Consider the following 26,644-nt stretch of genomic DNA (forward strand, 5'->3'; position numbering starts at 1 on the left):
GTGGTTCCTGTATGGTCCAGTCTGATAAAGACTGAGGATAACTAGCAGCATCTCCTTACCTTTGATAAGGACATACTGGGAGTTGTAGGTTCATGTGATAGAATTGCATATGGGGCTGATCCAACATTACAATTGATTGTGTACTAAGCTTTGTTATTGTATTCTAGTACTTATGGTGGTTCTGTTGATGCATTCATGTAGTTATGATGGTACTGGCATTGTATTTATTTACTGATGATGGTTCTGGTGATTTATTTGTTTACCAATGGTGGTTCTAGTGACCTATTTTCTGATGTTTCTTGTTCTGTATTTATGTACTTTTGATGGCTTTGTGTTCTATTTATGTGCTGATAAGTTTGGTTTCGTATTCATATACTGATGATGGTTTTGGTGATGAATACATCACCAGAACAACCATGACTATATGAATACATCAAAACTAGTTGTACATGAACACAGCACTAGAACAACCATCACTACGTGAATTTGTCACCAAAAACACTATCCAAAGAGGAATACATCATAACTGTACAACTCTTACCTGTCCTTGTGCTTGAACCAACCTGACTGGTTTAGTGCCACATTATGGCTAGGCAGCATTGGAGAGGGAACATGTACATTTATACCACAGACAATGTATTGGACAAGGCAACGGACAGAACGTGGACTCAAACACCAGAAATTATTCACCAGGTTCCAAGGACTGTTAGGAAGAAAAATAGGAGCATACTCTAAACTGGTCAGGTTTATGGCCCAAATATGTGCACGTTGTAGCTGTTAGCTCCTACACCCATGCGTGATGTGCACAAGAACACAGATATGCATATATTATATATATATATATATATAATCGTCTTATCATGTCTGTCTGTAACCCGCTGATTGGCGGCCGCGACCAATCAGCGGCAGGCGCAGTGGGGAGCAGCGCTCAATCGGGTGCAGCGCATCTGTAAAAAATAGAATTAAAATAAAAAAAAGGTTATACTCACCTTCCGACGGCGTCCGATCTCCTTTCCACGCGCCCGGCCTCGCGGTCCCAGTAATGCCTTGCGCCTTAGACCGGAGACGACATCTCTCTCACGAGAGCGCGATGTCATCAGCGGTGTTTCGAGCAAAGCATTACTGGGACCGCGAGGCCGGGCGCGTGGAGTGGAGATCAGGGGCCGTCGGAAGATGAGTATATAACTATTTTTTATTTGAAGAGACCATGCATACCATGAAAGGGGGGTGACGGGACCATGCATACCAGGAAAGGGGGGTGACGGGACCATGCATACCAGGAAAGGGGGGTGAGGGGGACCACTCATACCAGGAAAGGGGGGTGAGGGTGACCATACATACCAGCAAAGGGGGGTGAGGGGGACCATGCATACCAGCAATTGGAGCAGGAGGCGGACCATGCATACCAGCAATGGGGGGTGAGGGTGACCATGCATACCAGGAGAGGGGGGGGTGAGGGGGACCATGCATACCAGGAAAGGGGGGTGAGGGGACCATGTATACCAGGAAAGGGGGGATGAGGGTGACCATGTATACCAGGAAAGGGGGGATGAGGGTGACCATGTATACCAGGAAAGGGGGGTGAGGGGGACCATGCATACCAGGTAAGGGGGTTGAGGGGGACCATGCATACCAGGAAAGGGGGGTGAGGGGGACCATGTATACCAGGAAAGGGTGGTGAGGGGACCATGCTTACGAGAAAAGGGAGGTGAGGGGACCATGCATATCAGGAAAGGGGGGTGACGGGACCAAGCATACCAGGAAAGGGAGGTGAGGGGACCATGCATACCAGGAAAGGGGGGTGACGAGACCATGCATACCAGGACAGGGGGGTGAGGGGGACCATGCATACCAGGAAAGGGGGGTGAGGGGGACCATGCATACCAGGAAAGGGGGGTGAGGGGGACCATGCATACCAGGAAAGGGGGGTGAGGGGGACCATGCATACCAGGAAAGGGGGGTGAGGGGACCATGCTTACCAGAAAAGGGAGGTGAGGGGACCATGCATATAAGGAAAGGGGGGTGTCGGGACCATGCATACCAGGAAAGGGAGGTGAGGGGACCATGCATACCAGGAAAGGGGGGTGACGAGACCATGCATACCAGGAAAGGGGGGTGAGGGGGACCATGCATACCAGGAAAGAGGGGTGAGAGGACCATGCATACCAGAATTGGAGGGTGAGAGGACCATGCATTCCAGGATTGAAGGGTGAGGGGACCATGCTTACCAGGATTGGGGGGTGAGAGGATCATGTATATCAGGATTGGGGGGTGAGGGGACCATGCATATCAGGATTGGGGGGCGAGGGGACCATGCATATCAGGATTGGGGGATGCATTATTGCATTATTATTAAAATTTCATAAATAAACTACATACATATTCTAGAATACCCGATGCGTTAGAATCGGGCCACCATCTAGTAAGGAAATAATTATGCATACAATCTGAGGATGTAACAGGTTCTATTTTAATAATGCAGTCTGAACGCAAGCTTGCAAAAGAGAAGACTGAGAGGAGACTTAATAGCTGTCTACAAATATCTCAAGGGCTGTCACATTGTAGAAGGATCATCTTTATTCTCATTTGCACAAGGAAAGACTAGAAGCAATGGGATGAAACTGATTAGATATTAGAAAAAACTTTTTGACAGAGTGATCAATGAGTGGAACAGGCTGCCACAAGAAGTGGTGAGTTCTCCTTCAATGGAAGTCTTCAAAACAGAGGCTGGACAGACATCTGTCTGGGATGATTTAGCGAATCCTGCTTTGAGCAGGGGGTTGGACCAGATGGCCCAGGAGGTCCCTTCCAACTCTACCATTCTATGATTCTAATGGTGCATTTACGCTTTCTATATGTACAAACAACAATGCGTCAATAAAAACCATCTCCCCTTAAATACTAGTACATCTTTCCCATTATTCAATGCCAGTCTCCCTCTAATTGCTAGTTACAACTTTATGAAAATTGCCAACCTCAGTCTCAGTAACAAATTATAGGGACCATTTTCACCTGCTATGCCTTGTTAAAATTACTAATCTGGGATTAAACAACATTTAAGCACTACAAGTTTTTAATCTTCATGGCCAAAATTGTACAAAATTCTGTCAAGCATCTTCAGTATCAACATGCTCACTATACCTCTATATAAAATTCCCTGAGGGATGTAGTTTCCAAAATAGTGGGTGTTGGTACTCTGGTACTATGAAATGTTGCACCTGCAAACCATTCCAGCAAAACCTGCACTCCGTAATGGCGCTCCTACCTGAAGAGTAGTTTCTGACAACATATGTGGTATTGGCATACTATGGAGAAATTGTGCGACAAATTGTGGCACCCGGGGCTCTTCAAAAGTGACATGTCCGCAATGCAATATATTCCAGCCAAAAATGTGCTTCAATAGTCAAATGGTGTTTCTTAACGTCTCAGCTCTGGTCTGTGCCCAAACAGTAGTTTCTGACCACAAGAGAAATGGGGTTACAAATTTTGGGGAGCAAGCAATATTTTAATAGGAAATATACTTCTTCATAGTCATTGCACAATGATATAATATTACGGAAGCTACTGTTGATTCAAGAAGCTCAAAAAGTAGTCTCCAACCACACATTGTGAGGTCTGCTTTCTCCTAGGTGCCAACGCTAAATTTTAATAAAAAGAAGAACGTTTTTTTCATTTTTTCCTCTCACTTTGCATTAATTCCTATAAAGCATCTGAAGGGTTAAGAAACTTTGAGAATGTGGTTTTGCATACCTTGAAGGATGCAGTTTTTAAAATGAGGTCTTGCTTGTGGGTATTCTGTCACTTGGGCTCCTCAAAATCACTTCAAACATGAAGTGATCCTTAAAAAAATAGGTTTTGTAAATTTCATAAAATGAAAAAAAGTGTTGATACATTTTAAACCCAAGTAAGAAAAAAAAAAACATGATTTAAAAAATGATTCAGACATAAGTAGACATATGGTAAAATAGTCATTCCGCATCATCCCTGAGTGCACGCCCACATCTGTGTGACATGCAAGTGTACTGTCCATTTATTAGTAGGACAACACTCTGAACCATAGAGTATCATTGATGCACATACATCAGTTTTAAAAACGGAGTCAAGTCTCCAGTCCATGAGCTTAGAGCATGTACTATGCTCATCTGTTCTGCAGAACAGACTTAGTTATTACAGGGGTTGTCAGGTCTTAAGTTACAAGTCTACAGTCACTATATAAAGTGCTCTCAGTAAGAGAAACAAAACAGGAATCTTGTGACTGCAGACTTGGGAATCCTCATATCATGCAGACAGTGCGATGTGAGGATTCTCCAGTACCGGGAGCGGATAGACCTGTGACCACAATTATGTGATACGAGTCTAGACTTGTATTGTTAGCCGTATGTTCATTTCTTTACACCTGTATGGCATCTAATTTATACATCAATAGTTTAAAATGTACATGATCCAAAACGGTTTCCAGGTCATAAAATTACATACAATATGGATGTTCTATCAGTGATCTGATTTATTTACCCAAAGACTTGAACAGACTAGTCTCAGAAATATCGAAGAGAATAGTGCATGCTGCAATTTTTTTCACACAGAAGTTTTGGAATGTGAACAGCCCTATTCAATAACACTGGTCAGTGTCCTGTCCATGTGCCATCATATTTTCACACAGCCAGCATGTGTCCGTGTAATACACTTGTCTGAATGAGCCCTTTAAAAGGGGTTGCCATTGTTCTGATGAAAGTCACTATGCATTGCCTGCGAAAGCGGCTTCTCTTAATTCACTTGTACAGAGAAGCCAGGCATGTCTAGTCGAAATGAGACTGAAAGTATGACATACTTGCAGTGACGTGACAACCCGCTGTCACCAGCAATACTGGTGAATCCTGACAGTGCGCGCATTGCACACTCTCAGGTTTCATAAGTTTCTAGTCAAAGAGTCTTCCTGGTCAGGAAGGTGGAAACTGGTTTGTTGGTAAGAGATTGAACACCTGGATGTCACGGGAAAAAAAACAAAACACATTGTTAACAGCAGGGATGACAAACTCAAATACACAGAGGGCCAAAATTTAAAATTTGGACAAAGTTTCGGGCCAACCTTGATATTTATTAAAATATTCCGGCAACTGAGGAAATGATTCCTTATCAACAAATATATGTAGGTCATATGCTGTGAAGGGGTCAAATATATGTATGTCAAATGCATTGAAGATTCTCCGGTGTTAGCGCCAGGATCGACAGTCTTGTGACCACAAGTATGCGGTATGCAAACTCCTGGCAAGAACCTGATTGGACTGTTTCCGGCATGCTCAATATTAGTGCATTGCTTGAGGCTGGAAACAGTCTTTTCAGGCTCTGACCAGGAGTTTACATATCGCATACTTATTTAGGAATGCAAACATTTTTCTGCAAGACCTCCCCATTTCAGGGGCTAAAAAAGTAATTGGCCAAACTAACTTTACCATAAATAAAATGTTTATTTTTAATACTTTGTAGAGAATCCTTTGCAGGCAATGACTGCCTGAAGTCTGGAAACCATGGACATCACCAAACGCTGGGTTTCCTCCTTTGTGATGCCTTGCCAGGCCTTTACTGCAGCTGACTTCAGTTGATTGTGGGTCTTTCTGCCTTAAGTTTTGTCTTAAGCATGTGAAAAGCATGTTCGATGGGTTTGAGGTCTGGTCATGGACTCTGTCATTGCAGAATATTCCACTTCTATACCTTAAATAACTCCTGGGTTGCTTTTACAGTATGTTTTGAGTCATTATCCTGCTGTACTGTGAAACGCTGCCCAACCTTGCTGCATCTAGTTGAATTTAAGCAGAAAGTATAGCCCTGTACACTTCAAAATTCTTCAGGCTGCTTCTGTCTTCAGTCACATTAATACACACTAGTGACTCAGTGCCATTGAAACCCATGCATGACCATGCCATCAAACTGCCTCCACTATGTTTAACAGAGGATGTGGTGTGCTTTGGATTACGAGCTGTTGAAAGCCTTCTCCATACTTTCTTCTTCCCATCATTGTGGTACAAGTTGTTCTTAGTTTCATCTGACTAAAACATGCGTCTCCAGAACTGGGCTAGCTTCTATAATCTGGCCTATTTTTGATGATTGATGGATTGCACCTTGTGGTGAACCCTCTGTATTTGCTCTTGTTTAGTATTCTCTTTACAGTAGACTTGGATACAGAAACACCTACTTCCGAGAGCCTGTTCTTCCCTTGGGTGGATGTTGTGAAAGGCTTTTTTCTTCACCATGGAAAGGATTCTGGGATCATCTACCATTACTATCTTCCATGGACGTCCAGGCCTTTTTGCGTTTCCAAGCTTACCAGTGCGCTCTTTTTTTTGCAGATTGAACCAAACTGTTTATTTGTCCCCTTCTAACATTTCTTCTCTCCCTGATGGATTTCGTCATTTCAGCTTAAAGAGCTGTAATTCCTAAACCACTCCTCTAATTAGGATGTGAATACCCTCAAATTAAAGCCGAGTCTACATTGTAGGCCTATATTGATTACACAACTAATCTTGAATATATTTTGGCAAACAGCTAAAATGCAAATATATATATAGTGGTGTAGTGACCACTGTGTCCGCTAGGGGGCGCTGTGTGGATGTCCTAAGAGGGAGGATGAATGGCAGAATACTGAATGACCGTTGTGTATCTCAAGTTGGGTGGCTTTGAGATGGAGACTTATGTGTGTGTTGATCAGCAGTGATAATGCTGAGGTGATGTTTCAATGTGTCCGGGAGAAGTCTCCAGGTAGCTGGTGAGTCGGGTGGGACTAGTTAACTACAAATCCACCCAGGGGTGTGGTTTAGGACGATATTATAAAGTGTGTGAGAATGGTTCAAGGACCTGTGGTGAGGTTATAGCCATGTGACCCGGTGGGCGTGGCTACGGACCATATAAGGTGGCCAGGGTAGGTCACATGGGGGTGAATGCAGGGACCTGGTTGGTCCGTTTTGGAAGGCCCTGGATTGGGAGAGATGGGGGCTGTCTTCCTGACAGCAAGGAACGCTGTGTTGAATGGCTGCACGTGCCTGATGATTCCCTGGGGGGAATGGACGTCTGCAGCGTGATGAAGGAACCATGAGGAAAACCTGACGTGGGAGAGATAACTGAGGATGAAGAGCCTGTGTATGCCTAACCTGTGTGACCACAGGGATTACAGAGCTGAACTCTGTCATGGACGCTATGCTGATGTTATGAAGTTTATTTTTTTTTTACTTTATTACTTTGTCCCAGTGTGGGACATTACTATATTGTGTCAGATAGCTGATCTGACACTTTGCATAGCACTGTGTCAGCTCAGTGATCTGACAGGCAGTGCAGGAGGCACTGAGAAAGCCACCTCCCTGCAGGACCCGGAAGGCCCCTGCGGCTATCTTGGATCGGGGGGGCCTGCAGGGAGGAGGCCCTCGGAACAGCGCAAGCACATCGCGTTGTTCCGAGGGGCTCAGGGAAGCACGCAGGGAGCCCCTTCCGTGCGCGTTCCTTCCCTATGCCCCCGGTACACTGAGATCATGTTTGATCGCAGTGTGCCAGGGGTTAATGTGCCGGGAGCAGCCCATGACCGCTCCTGGCACATAGTGCCGGTTGTCAGCTGTGATAATCAGCGCAGCTGATCGCTATGACGTACTATCCCGTCCATGAGCATATGGGCCCAGGGCGCCTGGACGGGATAGTACGTCAGATGTCAGAAAGGGGTTAAAAAGAATAGTGCACAGATGTAGCAATGATGACATCTGCGTGCCATCATTTTTTTTTGCTGACCCACTTTATTATGTGTGTGACTAGGTATGCGTGTTGTTTTGGGGTGTTCGATCATAGTGCTGGGCAGCCTGCCTGATCTAATAGTATGGAAGTCATTAATAGGCTGTAAGCCAGACACTGTGCATCACACCTACCTGTGTGACTGACGATCTATGCAAGCTTCATCTGTGTGTATTTTTTTTTTTTTTTTTTAACTAGGCAGCCATCCCCTCCATGAATTGGTAGGTTTGTGAGTGGTTGTTTTCATCAGTATTTTGCACCTGTGCTGCCCCCGCCTTATCATGAGGGTCTGCTGCATCGTGTTGCTGCATTTGATATCTGATTTGATGATGGTAAGGCTGTATCTTTTTCTGTATTTTTTTTTTTAATGTGTGACTCATTGACTCCCAAAATAGACATGTAAAAGGATCCATTGACTTTAACGTGTTTATGTGCTCTCCATTCTAAAAATGCATTTGACGCGGATGTGAATTAATGATATGTGAATGAAGCATAACGTTATGTGCACACGGCATCTTTTTCAGTTGGCTATGGTACAAAGTCTGCCTGAAAAAAGTACAAAATAAGTGCTAAAAAAATAGACACATGCACAGCAATGTAAAAACGATTCGCTGTGCGTATATATCATCTTTTGAGCTTCAGATTTACAAAGCCGCAAAGAGGTTAAAAGTGTCCCGTGTATTCTTCTATTGGATCATATACAGTTTGGATGATAGTCAATCCAGACATTTATGTACTGTACAAACAACAAAATCTAACAAGGCATGCATGTAAAAAAAAAATTAAATTCATAAATCTGGATCAGTCAGCAATATCAGTCACCTGGTATTGTAGTCCACAATCTTGTTGTCTGGTATTACGAAAGTGTCATAAATCACCTTAAGCTGATAGTTTATAACAGTAACACGAGTCAACTCCAGTCCTTTTGTAGTGTAACACTGTGAAAAAAAGTTATAACATTAATTCTAAATGATTAAACACAGAAAAATTAACTTCTAAAGTTTTAGCAAACACCAATGATCTGTTGAGCTAATGGTAATCTTTCTGTTCAACCAGAGTAAATGTTATTAACCCCTGACCGCCATAGAAAGATTTCACCTTTCTAACCAGGCAAGATATTTCAAAACTAACAAGTCACTCTACGTGGTAATAACTTTGGAATGTTTGTAAGTTTTCTTTTGTGACACATTGTACTTTATGTTAGTGTAAATGAAGGTCGACATGATTTGGACTCTAAAAATAGAAAAGATTGTTAAAAATGTAGACTTTTTAAAAAAAAAACAAAACATTTTTATGCCTTTAACACCAATAGGTCTACTTAACGTCAGCATAATTTTTTAAATGTTCTTTTTATTTTGTTAGGAAGTTAGAATGCTTAACCCCTTAGCGACAGAGCCAGTTTGCAGCTTAATGACCAGGCCAATTTTTACAATTCTGACCACTGTCCCTTTATGAGGTTATAACTCTGGAACGCTTTAATGGATCCTGCTGATTCTGAGATTGTTTTTTGTGACATATTGTACTTCATGTTAGTGGTAAAATTGTGGTGAGCACTTTCAACCTTCAAGTGCTTCACAGAAGTTTATAACGTAGAGCCGTGAAAATAAGAAATCCATTTTTTTTTCCACAAAAATGATCTTTTCACCCCCAAATTTTTATTTTTACAAGGGTAACAGGAGAAATCATACCCCCACAGTTATTATGCGATTTGTCCTGAGTACGCTGATACCCCATATGTGGGGAGGAACCACTGTTTGGGTGCATGGGAGAGCTCGGAAGGGAAGGAATGCCATTTTGGAATGCAGACTTTGATGGAATGGTCTGCGGGCATCATGTTGCGTTTGCAGAGCCCCTGATGGGCCTAAACAGTGGAAACTCCCAACAAGTGACTCCATTTTGGAAACTAGACCCATGATGGAGCTTATCTAGATGTGTGGTGAGCACTTTGAACCTTCAAGTGCTTCACAGAAGTTTATAAAGTAGAGCCGTGAAAATAAGAAACCCAATTTTTAGACCCCCAAAGTTGGTAAATAGTGGAAACCCCTCAATTCTTGCTCCAACCCTAACCCCAACACACCCCTAACCCTAATCCCAACCCTAATCCTAGTTCGCCCTAACCCTAGCCCAACCCTAGCCCTAACCCTAGCCCAACCCTAACCCTTAACCCTAGCCCAACCCTAACCCTTAACCCTAGCCCAACCCTAACCCTTAACCCTAGCCCAACCCTAACCCTAGCCCAACCCTAACCCTTAACCCTAGCCCAACCCTAACCCTAGCCCTAACCCTAGCCTAGCCCTAACCCTAGCCTAACCCTAGCCTAACCCTAACCCTAGCCTAACCCTAGCCCTAACCCTAACCCTAGCCTAACCCTAGCCTAACCCTAGCCTAACCCTAACCCTAGCCTAACCCTAACCTAACCCTAACCTAACCCTAACCCTAGCCTAACCCTAACCTAACCCTAACCCTTATGGAAAACTGAAAAAAAAAATATTTTTTTTATTTCATTATGTGTGCTTATATAAGGGGGTGATAAACGGGGGGGTTATGTACTATTTTTATTATTTTGATCACTATGATCGTTTATCATAGTGATCAAAATAATGAATGGAATCTGCCAGCCGGAGCCAGCAGATTCCCGGCGGGCGCACTGCGCATGCGCCCGCCATTTTCAAGATGGCGGCGCCCATCGGGAGGGGACGGAGGACAAGGGAGAGGTACCGGGAGGGACCACCGGGAGGGGACGGAGGACAAGGGAGAGGTACCGGGAGGGGACCGGGGGGGATCGGGGACCCTATTTCTCGATCCTCTGATGTGCGATCACATCAGAGGAAAGAGAAATTAAATGTAAAATCGCGGCTTTTTTTTTTTTTTTGCGGTCGCCGTTATAGGGTTAATAACGGCGATTGCAAAAGCGGGGGTCGGTAAAAACCGACCGATTCATGTTCTCTGGGGTCTCGGCTACCCCTGGCAGCCGAGACCCCGGAGAAAATCCGACACTGGGGGGCGCTATTCACTTAAATCACAGCGCCGTGAATTAACGGCGCTGTGGTTTAAGTACCCTTAATTACCGCCGTTAAAAGGCGTATCGGCGGTCGTTAAGGGGTTAAAAAAAAAAAAATAGCAGCAATTTTTTCATTTTTTTCAAAATTTACAAAACCCATTTACTTTTAGGCAACACTTCACTTTTGAAGTGACAGAGAAGCCCAAATGTAAAAAGTAAAAAAAAAACTTTCAAATAAAACCTCATTTTAAAAGCTGAACCCCTTAATATGGAAACACCCCTTATGTGATGGAAACTACAGTTTAGGCACACAGAGTAAGGAAGGGAAAGACTGCTATTTGTCTTTTGGAGAACAATGTTGTATGGAAAATATTACAGATACTTAGGCACCTCAGAGCTCTGCAAATGTACCAAAACAGCAAAAAAAAAATCCCCTAACAGTAACCCAATTTTGGAAACTACACCCCTAGAATTCAAATTTGGGTACAGTGAGCATTTTGAACTCACAGGTGTATCAGGGAAGTTTATAATGCTGGAACATTGAAACAAAAATTACATTTTTCTTCCATTAAACTGTTGATTTTGCGTAAATCTTTTTATCTGCAGCACAATGGGTAATGAAAGGAAGATAACCCCACAACTTGTAAAACATTTCTCCTGAGCACACTACTACTCCATATGTCATCAGAAATTACCGCTTGGGCACAAGTCAGAGCTCACAAGGGAAGGAGAACCATTTTCGGAGCACAGATTTTCCTTGAATGGTTTCAGGTGCCATGTTGCATTGGTGAAACTCCTGGGATATTGGGTCAGTAGAAGCCCGATAATTGAACCAAGTTTGAAAGCTACACCCTTCAAGAAATTCAGCTCATGGTGTAGTCAGCATTTTAGGCCCCAGATATGACTTTAATACTTTACATTTTCTCAATTGTTGAAAAAAATTTTTTTTTTGATGGTACCTTCCCTTTAACCCTTTCACCACCTTGGGTTTTTCCATTTTTGAGATCCGTTTTTTCTCCCAGAGCCATAACTTTTATTTTTCCGTCAATATGGCCATGTGAGGGCTTGATTTTTGCGCTACAACTTGTACCTTTTCAACAACACCATTGGTTTTGCCATATTGTGTACTGGAAAATGGGAACAAAAATATTAAAGTGTGATGAAATTGCAAAAAAAAGTGCAATTCCACAAATGTTTTTTGCTTTGCTTTTTTACCATGTTAACTAAATGCTAAACCTTCAGTTATGATTTTCCAGGCCATTATGAGTTCGTAGAAACCAAACATGTATAGGCAGTAGTGTAGCTAGCAGGGGGGCAGAGGGGGCGGTCGCCCCGGGCCCCTTGCTCTGAGGGGGCCCACCCACACCCAAAGCCTCTGCCACTGTTAACCATGTCAGCGTGTTCAGCTTACCGATGTAGTTAAATTTCTCTAGATAGTGCAGGGACACTATACCTTTAAGCTTCCTCCAGCAAACTGCAGACACGCCCACACTGCTCCCTGTGTGTCTCCAGGAGAGACATCACCATGCAGCCCTCAGAGCAAGACACTATGCTCTGAGAGTGTAAGAACTCAGGCTGCTGCGTGCATCAGGGGCCCTGAGGTGTCTGTGCAGTGATGAGGGGCAGGACGCTGCTCCCCTCTTTACAAGTCCGGGATGGTTTATTGTTTGTGTTTGTGGTCCTGTATCTGAGGCACAGTAGATTTGTGGCGGCTACTTGAACTTTTGTGCAGCTCAGAAGGCGTCTCTGTCAGTGCAAATCAACTGCCATAAATCTCCTTGTGCCTTAGAGCCACTGACATCCATGAGTGGTCAGTATCATACCCTGCCCTAATAGAAGTCACCTCGGCTGCAGGACAGCACAGATAAGAGTATGTGAATTTCCCTCTTCATACACATATACTGTATATATAATATATACACAGGTAAATGTAAAAATCTATAGTAGCAAAAAAATGAAGGCAGAGCACCATTAACAAAATTAAAAAATAGTGTTTTAATAGCTCATTGGGGCTCAGCAATGTTTCGGTCCTACTGAGAACCTTTTGCCAGGAGAACCAAAACTCCGTTTTTTTCATTTTGTCTAAATGGTGTGCCGCCTTCATTTTTTTGCTGCTATATTGAAGATCAGTAAATGCCTGGAATGTTTGGCAGCCGTATATTTCAAATATCTCTCTACATATACATATATATACACACACCCTGTGACTTGGTCCTGTAGCCGGGGTGAGGGTCCTATCATCTCATATTGTAAATCCAGGGCGGCAAGCATGAAAACCCAATTACGGTATATAACTTTTTATTAAAAAAAATAATCCCCACAAAGTTGAGGATGAATATATATATGATAAAGAGCCAAATAGAAGAAAATACAAACAGCTAGCAGGTGCATATAGCTGATCACATATAGACCCCTGAACATATACTCTGGACAAGACCCCACCCCCCCAAAGGCATAAAAGAGAATAAAAAAGAGAAGACATACCAGGGGGTGCATTTTCTTCTTTACATGAGTAATATTTTACCTCCCTCTCTTCTAATTCCCTCTTTCTTTCTGGTTCCCTCTTTGGGGTCTTGTTCAGACAAAAGTATTTCTTTTAGAGTTACCTGGGTACATTCAGGGAGCTGTACCCATACGCTGGCCTCTATACATACCCACTATCTGTTTCTATTTAACCAATACCTTACATATATTGCTATGTTTTTTGTGCACTTTTTATCTTTTCAGGGTGCAGTTGGGCCCAAATGGTTCTGTAAACTGTGGCCTCTGTTCACACGGGATGCATTACAGTTAGCAATGGGCAGCCCCCCTATATGGTGTTACTAGGAGGCTGTGAACCATATGCTCTGCATTCCCTGTGTGAACATTGCCACATGCGAATTATTGTTTTGCACTGGTGTGCCACATGGCCAATCCCTGATTGCAGGCTGGCTGTTTCATTAGGTATTATTGCACCTGTGCAGTTGCCATTTTACTTGGGTCCGCTGCACCCTGTTAGTGCATTTGTATTGAGGCCTGTCTATACAAGTAAGCATCTCTGCCTGTTTTGTTTTTTTCTCAAATATTGGAGGATTCTTTCCTCTTTCTGTGGTTTTCTTTTAGAGTTACCTGGGTACATTCAGGGAGCTGTACCCATACGCTGGCCTCTATACATACCCACTATCTGTTTCTATTTTGTTCTTTGTCTTATATATCAGAGCTGTGCAAGTTGTAGCCCACAGACAGGGACCGACAGAGACCAAAATCAAAGGCATGGGAGCTACAATGGGGGCCATTATACAGTGTTAGCGCTAATTCGGGGGTCACTGTACAATGGATGAGCTAATGTGAGAGCCAATATACAGCGTGAGAGCTAATGCAGGGGTTATTATAGCGTTTAGGAGCTAATGTGGGGCCAGTGTATGCAGGGGTCATTATACAGTATGGGAGCTAATGTGGGGCCAGTGTATGCAGGGGTCATTATACAGTATGGGAGCTAATGCAGGGATCATTATAGAGTATAGGAGCTAATGTGGGGCCTGTGTATGCAAGGGGTCATTATACAGTATGGGAGCTAATGCAGTGGTCAATATAGAGTATAGGAGCTAATGTGGGGCCAGTGTATGCAGGGGTCATTATACAGTATGGAAGCTAATGCAGGGGCCATTATACAGTGTTAGAGCTATTTCGAGGGTCATTGTACAATGGATGAGCTAATGCGGGGCCAGTATACAGTATGGGAGCTAATGAGGGGCCAGTATACAGTGTGAGAGCTAATGTGGGGCCAGTGTATGCAGTGGTCATTATACAATATGGAAGCTAAAGCAGGGGTCATTATACAGTATGGGAGCTAATGTGGGGCCAGTGTATGCAGGGGTCATTATACAGTATGGGAGCTAATGCAGGGATCATTATAGAGTATAGGAGCTAATGTGGGGCCTGTGTATGCAAGGGGTCATTATACAGTATGGGAGCTAATGTGGGGCCAGTGTATGCAGGGGTCATTATACAGTATGGGAGCTAATGCAGGGGTTATTATAGAGTATAGTAGCTAATGTGGGGCCAGTGTATGCAGGGGTCATTATACAGTATGGGAGCGAATGCAGGGGTCAATATAGAGTATAGGAGCTAATGTGGGGCCAGTGTATGCAGGGGTCATTATACAGTATGGAAGCTAATGCAGGGGCCATTATACAGTGTTAGAGCTATTTCGGGGGTCATTGTACAATGGATGAGCTAATGCGGGGCCAGTATACAGTATGGGAGCTAATGAGGGGCCAGTATACAGTGTGAGAGCTAATGTGGGGCCAGTGTATGCAGTGGTCATTATACAATATGGAAGCTAATGCAGGGGTCATTATATAGTGTTAGAGCTAATTTGGAGGCGATTACACAGCCGATGAGCTAATGCGGGGGTCATTGTACAGCATGGGAGCAAATGTAGGGGTCATTATACAGTACAGTTTAAAGGCTACTGTGGGGGCCATCATACAGTATGGGGGCCTATATACAGTGTGGGAGTTACTGTGGGGTCTGTCATAAACTGGGGGTTATATATAGTATGGGAGCTATTGTGAGGGCACAAAAGAGACAATGGTCGCATTATTATGTGAGGCAGTTAGAGGAGCTCTGCTTTAGTACCACACAGCAGGTACAATAGTAGGGACACATACGGTAGCAGCGGCTCAGTATTGGGGTATCAGGTACAATAGTAGGGACACATACGTCAGCAGCGGCTCAGTATTTGGGTATCAGGTACAATAGAAGGGACACATATGGTAGCAGGGGCTCAGTATTGGGGTATCAGGTACAATAGTAGGGACACATATGGTAGCAGGGGCTCAGTATTGGGGTATCAGGTACAATAGTAGGGACACATATGGCAGCAGTGGCTCAGTATTGGGGTGAGTAGTTTGTGCAGGTTGGAGATAGATGTGTACTGGGCTGGAAATGTGAGAAGTCAGATGTGTCTTTGTTGTAATCTCTGCAGACCAGTCCGGGCTGGAGGAGTCGGCATGTCGGTCTGAGTAAGATGCAAAAGTAAACGATTGTCAGAAATAACGTCACCTGTAAGTTATCATCTGTAACTGGATAGTAAACTTGTATATTCTGCAGGACTGGTATCTATCACTATGAGATCACCATATGGCGGTAATACATAGTAACATAGTTATTAAGGTTGAAGGGAGACTTTAAGTCCATCTAGTTCAACCCATATCCTATCCTAACTTGCCCTAACAGTATTGTTTTTTGTATAGAGATTTGTTTCAGTTACAGCGCAGTCATCTGCTGAGGTTCCCCTATACTAGAGTGTGCCAACCTGAGTTGTAATCAGGGTTACCGGTTAGGGGCCCACTCAGATTTTTCACCCAACAGCCCCCCCCCCCCCCCCAAAGCTGAACCTCTAGCTACGCCTCTGTGTATAGGTTCTTTTTAAGACGTTTACCGATCGTATAAATTCTCTTAATATATTGATAAATCGGGTGATTCTGAACACAGTGATAAGAAAACATGATTTTTATTTTGAATGAGGAGCGATATGAACTTTCACATTTTTTTTTTATATTTTTAAAAACTTTTTTTTTACTTTTTCTTGCTTCAATAGTTTCCATGGGAGACTAAACGCTGCGATCATCCAATTGCCTGTGCTACACAGAGCAGGGCTTCAGTTGCTATGTGCTCATAGCAATCCGGCAACGACAACCACAAGGGTCTGCTGCCAACCTATCGGTGACCTGGGTGCCGATGGGTGGGATTAGTGAAGCCCATCGGTGACCTGTTCCATGCATGTGTTGTGACTGTCACACAGCCGTGACACATACAGCTGCGGCGCTAAACAGCTGATTATCTGAAGCGCTGCAGGAATCCGGATTCCCATTGCAGCTATTTGGTAAGCGCTATAGAGAATCGGATTAAGACTTATCCGAAGCTCTTTGCTCATCCCTAGAAATGATCTCAAAAAGGGCTAAAATTAAAGATGATACATTTACTTTCACCAATGTTTCAAATCTTAATTAGCCTGTTAGGGTTATGGCTTGTTCACAATCATCGGTAGAAAGGCCAAATGCAAATTTTTAAGCTTTATAAAAATCCAGCCTCCTCTAACCTTGTGCCAAAAAACTGCAGGCATGGGATCCTTCTAAGTAGCTGCCTAGCACTCTGAAAATGGTGGAGGCCCACAAAGCAGGAGAAGGCTATAAGAAGATAGCAAAGTGTTTTCAAGTTGCCATTTACACAGTTGGAAATGCAATTCAGAAATAGAAGTTAACAGGAACAGTGGAGGTAAAGAGAAGGTCTTGAAGACCAAGCAAAATTTCAGTGCGAGCTGCTAGTAGGATTGCTAAAGAGCCAAATAAGAACTCCTGCTTGACTGCAAAAGACCTTCAGAAAGATTTAGCAGACTCTGCATTTCTGAGACACCTGCACAAATATGGCCTATAGTGAAGAGTCATCAGAAGAAAACCTCTCCTGTGTCCTCACTATAAAATTCAACGTCAGACATATGGAAAAGAAAATCTAAACAAGCTTGATGCATTTTGGAAACAAGTCCTGTGGACCGATGAGTTTAAAATATAACTCTTTGGCCACAATGATCAAAAGAAATGTGTGGAAAAAGCACTTTGATAAAGAGTGTTGTAACCTTAGGCCACAACCTCCCTTAACACACACAAATAAACATCACCTGGTATGATGTATCCAATAAATAATCATGTTTAATGAACATGAAGTTGTGAAATATGCAAAAATAATTGTGACATGATCAAAACAGCCACTTGTCTAACAATTCTGCAGGCAATGTATGTAATTTTTTCTTCGAAGTATTTCTTGAGGTTTCAGTGTCAGAATGCAACATCTGAAATAGGACCATAACCCATCATACCTCATATACAACAACTATGTTCTGTGCTTGATTTTTAGGCCCACTGTGAAAATGCAACTGCTACTTCTGCACCCCCTATAACAATGAAATATCATACTGAGCGAATAATGTAAATTTTTCCAGTTATAAGATGCACTTCCCCCACCCAATTTTCTTTTTTTTGGGGGGGATAGGGGTGTGTATTATAACACGAATTGTAGCTGTGGTGGAGCAGGGTCCCAAGGTCGCTGCTGCAGGAACCTTCCTTCAGGTAGCAGTAGAAGCAGGAGTAGGGTGTTGCCGCAGGCATAAGGGGAATGAGACGGTGTGTTCAGAGGTTCAGGGGCTCTGGCGACATTTTGTGAAAGCCCGGAGCCTGCTCTTTACTCTTTAAGGCGGTGGACTCTGTGAAAATGGCTGCCGAGATGGCGCATGCACAGACTGAGATCTCGGCACTGAGATCTCGTCTCCTGAAACCAATTGCGCGTGCGCCGGCTGCGGATGCCATTTTCCCCCAGAGTCCACCACATTAAAAAGTATGGAAGATGTGGGGCTCTGGGCTTCCACAAAATGTAAGCAGAGCCCCAGCACCGCGAAACACCCCGTTTAACCAGCCTGGGGCCAGCAGCATCGCCCCACTCCTGCCACTGCCGAACACCCCGTCCTACCAGCCTAGGGCCCGCTGCATCTCCTGCCGCAACCAGCTTCCCGCAGCAGTGACCATGCCACCTAGGACCCCACTCCATCACTGCTGCCCCCCAGGTAAGCTACAGTAAAAGTGAATTATAACACAGATTACCATTTTATTAAAACAATTTTTGTCCCCATTTTTCTCCCCAAAATTTGGGATGCGCCTTACAATTCGCAAAATACAGTACATGTTTATTTTATATCAGAATAAGCAGATATACAAATGTACAACCTTTTTATACAGAAATGTTAACATTAAAGAATTTGATGTAGCCAAAATCACTTACCATTTCACAGTCTAAAGCAAACACACCGGGACTTCCTTCAGATGAAGTTAACTTCTCAAAAGTCTTCACAAAGCCAACCAGGTTATCCTTACGTCCATCTTGTACATGTTGCTTTACAAAAAAAAAAACAAAAACACAAAAACACTGATCTAATAAGCAAAAATATTTCCTAAACTGAACAAACAAATGGCCTCCCAACAGAAAGGCCTTTCTAGTTTTCACATACAAAGAGATCTCATCTCCTGAGATCTTATTCTGCAAATGTGCCACCTGCGGCAGCCATTTTCCCCACCGTATTGGAAACAATAGAAAGTGCAGGGGCCCTGCCGACATTTTGTGAAAGCCCTCGATGGAGGATGTGTGATGGGTATATGGGCACTGGACTATGGGATGGAGGATATGTATGACAGGTATATGGGCACGGGACTATGGGATAGCGGATATGTAGGATGGGTATATGGGCACGGGACTATGGGATGGAGGATATGTATGATGGGTATATGGGCATGGGACTATGAGATGAAGGATGTGTGATGGGTATATGGGCACTCGACAATAGGATGGCGGATATGTATGATGGGTATATGGGCATGGGACTATGGGATAGAGAATATGTATGATGGGCATATGGGCATGGGACTATGGGATGGAGAATATGTATGATGGGTATATGGGCATGGGACTATGGGATGGAGGATATGTATGATGGGTATATGGGCACGGGCCTATGGGATCGTGGATATGTACGATGGGTATATGGGCATGGGACTATGGGATGGTATTGTTAAACCCCAGGTCGATAAGATTCAAGAGGTTCAGGACTGGCCGCAACCTGTCAACAAGAAGCAGGTGCAAGCCTTTCTGGGGATCGCCGGTTCATACCCAATTTTGCAGTCATCGCTACCCCCCTGACGGATCTTACCAAAGGGAAAGACTCTGTCATGATTAAATGGAATTTAGTGGCTGAAGAAGCCTTCCATAGCCTAAAACGGGCACTTTGCTCTCAACCCGTACTGGTGACTCCGGACTTCTGCAGCGTGTTTGTGGTACAAACGGATGCCTCTGATACCGGTATCGGGGCCGTACTGTCACAAGTGAGGGACGGAGTGGAACACCCAGTCCTCTATCTCAGCAGGAAGCTGAATAAACATGAGCAAAAGTTTGCAGTCGTAGAAAAAGAGTGCCTAGCCATTAAGTGGGCTCTAGAGGCACTCAAATATTACCTGGTGAGCCAAAAGTTTAGGCTGATCACTGACCATGCCCCTCTCAAGTGGATGCACTTGCACAAGGAACGGAATAGCCGGGTGATCCGGTGGTTCCTTGCTCTGCGGGCCTACACTTTTACGGTGGAGCACCGCCCAGGGGTACAGATGGGGAATGCAGATGCCCTGTCCCGAGTGCACTGTTTGGCGGGTGTCATTGCTCGACCGGAATGGTCTGAGCAGAGTGGGGGGGGATATGTGAGAATCATGTGGGAATAGTGGATGAGGGCAGGTATATCTCGCCCAGATACCTTTCCTATGTGGCCTAGTCTAGTCAGTATCTCACCTGGTTACTAATGAATAATGGGAGGCGGATATAAAAGGATGCCAGGTGGTTGTGTGAGTGTCTCAGCCTGGGGACACAGAGAGCCTGTCTGTGTGAGAGACACATGTGAATGAAAGCAGTGCCCACGGTAACTGTGGTTTGGCTGGACGGGAGAAGCCCGCCAGTTGGTAGTTAGGTTGTACCTTGTTTAGTTAGTGCCGGACAGGCAAGGATTTGTTTTATGCTTTTATTTCCTTTATGCATTGCTTTCACCTTAAATAAACCTGACCCCAGTGTCAGTTATACCCGGATCCCGGCTGTGCGCCTGAGTTTCATGCTGAACGCACGTGACCTTTGACCCCAGCAAAGGCGATTCCGGAGTGTTTTCTCACTATATATATATATATATATATATATATATATATATATATATATATATATATATATATATATATACACACACAAATACATACACACACATACATATACATACACACACACACACACACACTAGCTGAAGAGCCCGGCGCTGCCCGGGCATAGTAACTAACTGTGGTTAGTTAAAGCAAATTATAATTATCCTCCATCCCATAGTCCCGTGCCCATATACCCATCATACATATCCACGATCCCATAGGCCCGTGCCCATATACCCATCATACATATCCTCCATCCCATAGTCGAGTGCCCATATACCCATCATATATCCTCCATCCCATAGTCCCATGCCCATATACCCATTATACATATTCGCCATCCCATAGTCTCGTGCCCATATACCCGTCATACATATCCGCCATCCCATAGTCTCGTGCCAATATACCCGTCATACATATCCGCCATCCCATAGTCTCGTGCCCATATACCTGTCATACATATCCTCCATCCCATAGTCCAGTGCCCATATACCAATCACACATCTTCCATCCCATAGTCAACCATTACGACATCATAATGAGGGGCGGGGCTTGATACACACACACACTTTTTCCCCCATTATGTAGATAGGGGCAAAATTGTTTGGTGAATTGGAACGCGCGGGGTTAAAATTTCACCTCACAACATAGCCTAGGACGCTCTCAGGGTCCAGACGTGTGACTGTGCCAAATTTTGTGGCTGTAGCTGCGACGGTGCAGATGCCAATCCCGGACATACACACTTACACACACTTGAGCTTTATATATTAGATATATTTTTTTGGGGAGGTGGGGTTAAAAATGGGATATATATATACATATATATACACACACATACATTTTTTTTTTTTCGGGAGGTGGGGGGTTAAAAATGGGATGTGTGCGTGTGTGTATATATATATATATATGTATATATATACATACACACACACATACATATACACACACTCATACATATACACATACACACACACACCCCAGTTTTAACCCCCCTCCCAAAAAAAAACAAAAAACACACACACATATATATATATATATATTTGTTTTTTGGGAGGTTAAAAATGGGATATATGTGTATGTATGCATGCATGCATGCATGTATGTGCATATATACACATTATATATATATATTTTTTTCACACACACACACACACCCCAGTTTTAACCCCCCTCCCCCCCAAAAAAAAAAAAAATATAAAAATTTTTTTTGGGAGGGGGGTTAAAACTGGGGTGTGTATATATATTATATACATACACACATCCCATTTTTAACCCCCCACCTCCCAAAAAAAAAATAAAATTCTATATACACACACACACACACACACACACACACACACACACACACACACACACACACACCATTTTTAACCCCCCCTCCCAAAATTAAGAAAAAATTATATATATTTATTCTTGGGAGGGGGGGAATGGGGTATGTGTGTGTGTATATATTTTTTATTTTGGGGAGGGGGTGTTACAAATGGGAGAATATATAATATATATATATATATATATATATATATATATATATATATATATATATATATATATATATATATATATATATATATATATATATATATATATATCCCATTTTTAACCCCCCCTACCAAAAAAAGAAAAAGTTTCCCTATGCCAAATCCCAACTCTATGCAAATCATTATCCGTAATCCCATCCTGAATCCTAATTTGAATTAAAAATAATTTAAAATTATGGTTTGGAATTAGTGTAGGAGTTGGGATTAGGGATGGGATTAGGGGGTTAGTGTTGGGATTAGGGTTATGGTTGGGATTAGTGTTAGGGATGGGATTAGGGTTAGGGATGGGATTAGGGTTGGAATTAGAGTTATGGTTGGGATTAGGGATGGGATTAGGGTTAGGGATTAGGGTTGGGATTAGGGTTAGAGTAATTGTAACGGAGAGTAGGCTGAAAGAGCAGTGTTGGGGTGGTTGTGTATGTGTGCACATGTGTACATGGATTCATACATATCTATATTGGTTTTGAAAGTGTGTTTCCGTGTGGATATACTGTATATGAATTTATGGGTGCAAATGTAGATATTGATATAATATTCATATAGTTGACTACACAATTATTTAAAAAAAAATTCTTAACTTTATTGTAGATTGAGAAATACCCGGCCATTTGGGACCGCTCCTGTGAACAGTACAAGGGTTCAAAGCGGGATGTCTGGCCGGCTATCGTGAAAGAACTGTACCCACAGTGGCCTAATCTGCCTTCAGCTGGACAAAAAAATGATTAGTATGTATTTCATAAATTGAATTTGTCCAGATTTTGTAATGATTTAATTTTAAAAATCCTTTTTTTTATTGTTTCATTTCAGTGGAAGATGTAAAGAAATGCTGGAGGTCTGTCACAGATCGCTTCATGAAATCCATGAAACCTACAAGCGGAAGCTTGCCTCCAAGGGGTAGAGTCCAATATGCTGAACATCTCCAATTTATTTAAACGAGCAGGAGCTTGCGGAGGTAAATTTTATATATAATTTTTTTTTTTTTCATTTTGTTAACATTTTAAAGTAGTCTTAAATTAATATGGTTTTTGTCTTCCTTCTACAGAACTGACGGCAACATCAGGGCCGAAACTCCACCGGCCCATGAAAACAGCTCGGAGCAGGGTCTGGGAGAGGAGGTGGAGGAACATATCTTCTCATCACCGGATGGTTCGGAGGACAGGCCATCATCCTCGGCGCCCACAGATATTGTATCTGAAACACCAACAAGTTATGCAGCGGGTACGTCGGCATCTGGGGTGGAGGTGGCGTCAGAGTCCTGTGTTGCTGGTCCTGCCTTGGGCGCTGCCTGTAGCTCTGCTTGTGGCGTGTCAAGGCCCACTAGGATGGGGGCTACTTCTGCCCGTCATGTGGCATCGAGAAGGGCGGCACACAAAAAGGTCCCAAATACTGAGACTTTGACTAGTGCGGTAGAAAACCTCACTAGTCGAACCCTCAGTATGCTCGACACTTCGTTGAAGCAAGATGAGCTGGACAAATTTGGCTCATTTTTAGCCGGCCGCCTAAGATCCATGCCACTGGACCGGTAGAATGTTTTCATGTCAGCAGTCAATTTACTGTTAATGACTGTTGATGTCCCATCTCCAATTCCCCCGTCATCAGCTATAATGACGGGGATTCTTAATATTTTTAATCCCCAAAGTGGGCCTCCACCACCACCAGCAGCAGCTGCATCGCAGCGTTTTGGGCAGGCGGCAGCATACAGGCCTGACGCTGTCGAACCATTTGGTTATAGCCGACCACCAGCACCACATACCATAATATTTCCCCCAACTCTTCAATGTCATTCCAAGACTTATATCCCAACTATGGATATGATCCAGACTATCATAGTTTCTGATAATTTTTTTTGTCTCACCACCAACCAGTCTGGAAGTCCCCCCCCCTACTCTGTCCTGTTGACAGGGTGCTATTTGTAATTTCATGTTTTATTTTTTTTTTTAAAACATTAATGTTTAGTAAAAAAAAAATTCTAAAGAAAACCTGTGTTGATTTTAATTTCTTATAAAAAAATAAAATAAAAATAAAAGACATACATTAAACACCCATGACTAGGGAGGATGATGTAAATGGAACTGACCCAGGATGGGAGGGGGGCATTATTACAGGAAGACATTGAATGGGGATACTTTGCCAAAAAGGGTTCAGAAGGTGTGACATTTTATCACAATGGGGGTCATTAGACCAGGAAGGTGCCCAAGATGGGGGACATTATAACTGGAAGGGGCTTAGGATGAGAGACATTGTTATATAAAGGGGCCAGGACGGTGGACATTATTACAGTAGGGTGTCATGATGTTGACACTACCCATGTGTTAATAGATCTAGAGTGCTACTAGGGCCCCAACATGGAGTTTCACCAAATAATGGAGACCAGATTTTATTTTGAAAACAAAGTTAATTTTTATTAACTTTTTTTGGTTTTTCACATTTTTATAGAACAACGGACCTTGCTTGCTTGTAGTTAGTCTTCAGATCTTCTCTGCTGTCCTGGCTGCTCAGCACCGGCACAGGAGGATTATCAAAGTGGCAGAACTAGCTCTATTATTTAAAGCAAATTCGGCCAAGGGCAAAAATGAAACCCAATCATCCTGATCGGCAGAAATAAAACATCTCAAATACGACTCCAAAGTCTGGTTTGTTCTCTCAGTCTGCCCATTGGTCTGAGGGTGAAACGCAGAGAAGGACAACTGAATTCCCAGCTTGGAACAGAAAGTCCTCCAAAATCTAGACACAAACTGAACTCCTCTGTCAGATACAATGTTCTCAGGAATCCCGTGCAAGCGAACCACCTGTTGCAAAAACAAGGGCACCAACTCAGAGGAAGATGGCAACTTAGGGAGTGGTACAAGATGGACCATCTTAGAGAATCTATCACAAATCACCCAAATAACAGTCATTCTCTGAGAGACAGGCATATCAGAGATAAAATCCATTGAAATATGGGTCCATGGCCTCCTGGGCACCGGCAAAGGCATCAACTAGCCACTAGAGCGAGAACAAGGTTTAGACCGGGAGCAAGTCCCACAGGACTGCACAAAATTCCTGACATCATGAGACAAGGCGGGCCACCAAAAAGACTGACTCTCCAGATCTCTAGTACCAAAAATACCTGGATGACCAGCCAATGTAGAGCAAGGAACTTCAGACACGACTCTCTTCCTCCACTGGTCAGGAACATACAACTTTCCACTGGGACAACGCTCAGGTTTGTCCTCCTGAAACTCTTCCAGAGCACGTCTCAAATCGGGCGAGATGGCAGAAAGAACTACCCCCTCGCCTAAGATGGTAGCAGGCTTAGTCACAACAGGAGAATCAGCAAGGAAACTCCTAGAGAGGGCGTCTGCCTTGACATTCTTAGTGCCCGGAAGAAAAGAGACCACAAAATCAAAACGTGTGATAAACAAGGCCCACCTAGCCTGTCTAGGATTCAAGCGCTTGGCCGACTCCAGGTAAATCAAATTCTTGTGGTCAGTAAGGACCACGACTTGGTGTTTGGCTCCCTCCAACCAATGTCTCCACTCCTCAAATGCCCATTTCATGGCCAACAGTTCCCGATTCCCCACATCATAGTTACGTTCGGATGGGGAGAACTTTCGGGAAAAGAAAGCACAAGGATTCATTTTAGATGTCACAGGATCTTTTTGGGACAACACCGCTCCTGCACCAATCTCAGAAGCGTCCACCTCCACCTGAAACGGGAGTGAGACATCAGGTTGCCGCAAAACCAGAGCAGAAGTGAATCTTCGCTTCAGCTCCTGAAAGGAAGAAACAGCCTCCGGAGACCAATTCAGCACATCAGCACCCTTCCTAGTCAAATCCGTCAATGGCTTGGCAATGCCAGAAAAATTAGCTATAAATTTCCGATAAAAATTAGCAAAACCCAAAAACTTCTGGAGGGCCTTCAAAGAAGTGGGCTGAACCCAATCATAAATGGCCTGTACCTTGGCCGGGTCCATTTCAATAGTTGACGGGGACAAAATTAATCCCAAAAATGAAATCCTCTGTACCCCAAAAAGGCATTTCGATCCCTTGACATACAGGGAATTCTCCCTCAAAATCCGGAACACAGTCCGAACATGTTCCACATGAGAGTCCCAATTCTTGGAGAAGATCAAAATATCATCCAGATAGATAATCAAAAATTTATCCACAAAGTATCGGAATATATCGTTCATGAAGCACTGGAAGACAAAAGGGGCATTAGTGAGCCCAAAAGGCATCACCAGGTACTCAAAATGTCCCTCCGGAGTATTAAACGCAGTCCTCCATTCATCCCCATGCTTAATGCGAATAAGATTATACGCCCCCCTGAGGTCAAGCTTGGTAAACCAGCAAGCACCTTTAACTCTGGAGAATAGATCAGAAATCAGGGGTAATGGATACTGATATTTAACAGTAATTTTGTTGAGGGCACGATAGTCAATACAAGGCCTTAATGAACCATCCTTTTTAGCCACGAAAAAAAACCCAGCACCTAAGGGTGAAGAGGATGGTCTAATATGACCCTTCTCCAATGCCTCCTTAATATAGGATCGCATAGCCTCGTGCTCGGGTACAGATAAATTGAAAAGCCGACCCTT

The 26,644-nt window shown here is 43.5% G+C and overlaps 1 protein-coding gene across 5 annotated transcripts in view; it reads right to left on the minus strand.

Moving 5' to 3' along the window:
• Positions 1-26,644, minus strand: part of REXO1 (RNA exonuclease 1 homolog) — a 195,101-nt gene that overhangs the window by 45,184 nt on the left and 123,273 nt on the right. For 4 of the 5 annotated variants that reach the window (XM_073545606.1, XM_073545616.1, XM_073545626.1 and 1 more), the window contains 2 exons: positions 18,584-18,694; positions 8,590-8,705 (listed from right to left, as the gene is read on the minus strand). In XM_073545606.1, the coding sequence (XP_073401707.1) occupies positions 8,590-8,705; positions 18,584-18,694 (227 nt within the window). The remainder of the gene's footprint in view (positions 1-8,589; positions 8,706-18,583; positions 18,695-26,644) is intronic. The other variant, XM_073545636.1, reaches the window with a different exon arrangement.

The sequence above is a fragment of the Dendrobates tinctorius genome, unplaced genomic scaffold (genome assembly GCF_039654945.1).
Source record: "Dendrobates tinctorius isolate UK_male_01 unplaced genomic scaffold, ASM3965494v1 ptg000011l, whole genome shotgun sequence".
NCBI lineage: Eukaryota > Metazoa > Chordata > Amphibia > Anura > Dendrobatidae > Dendrobates > Dendrobates tinctorius.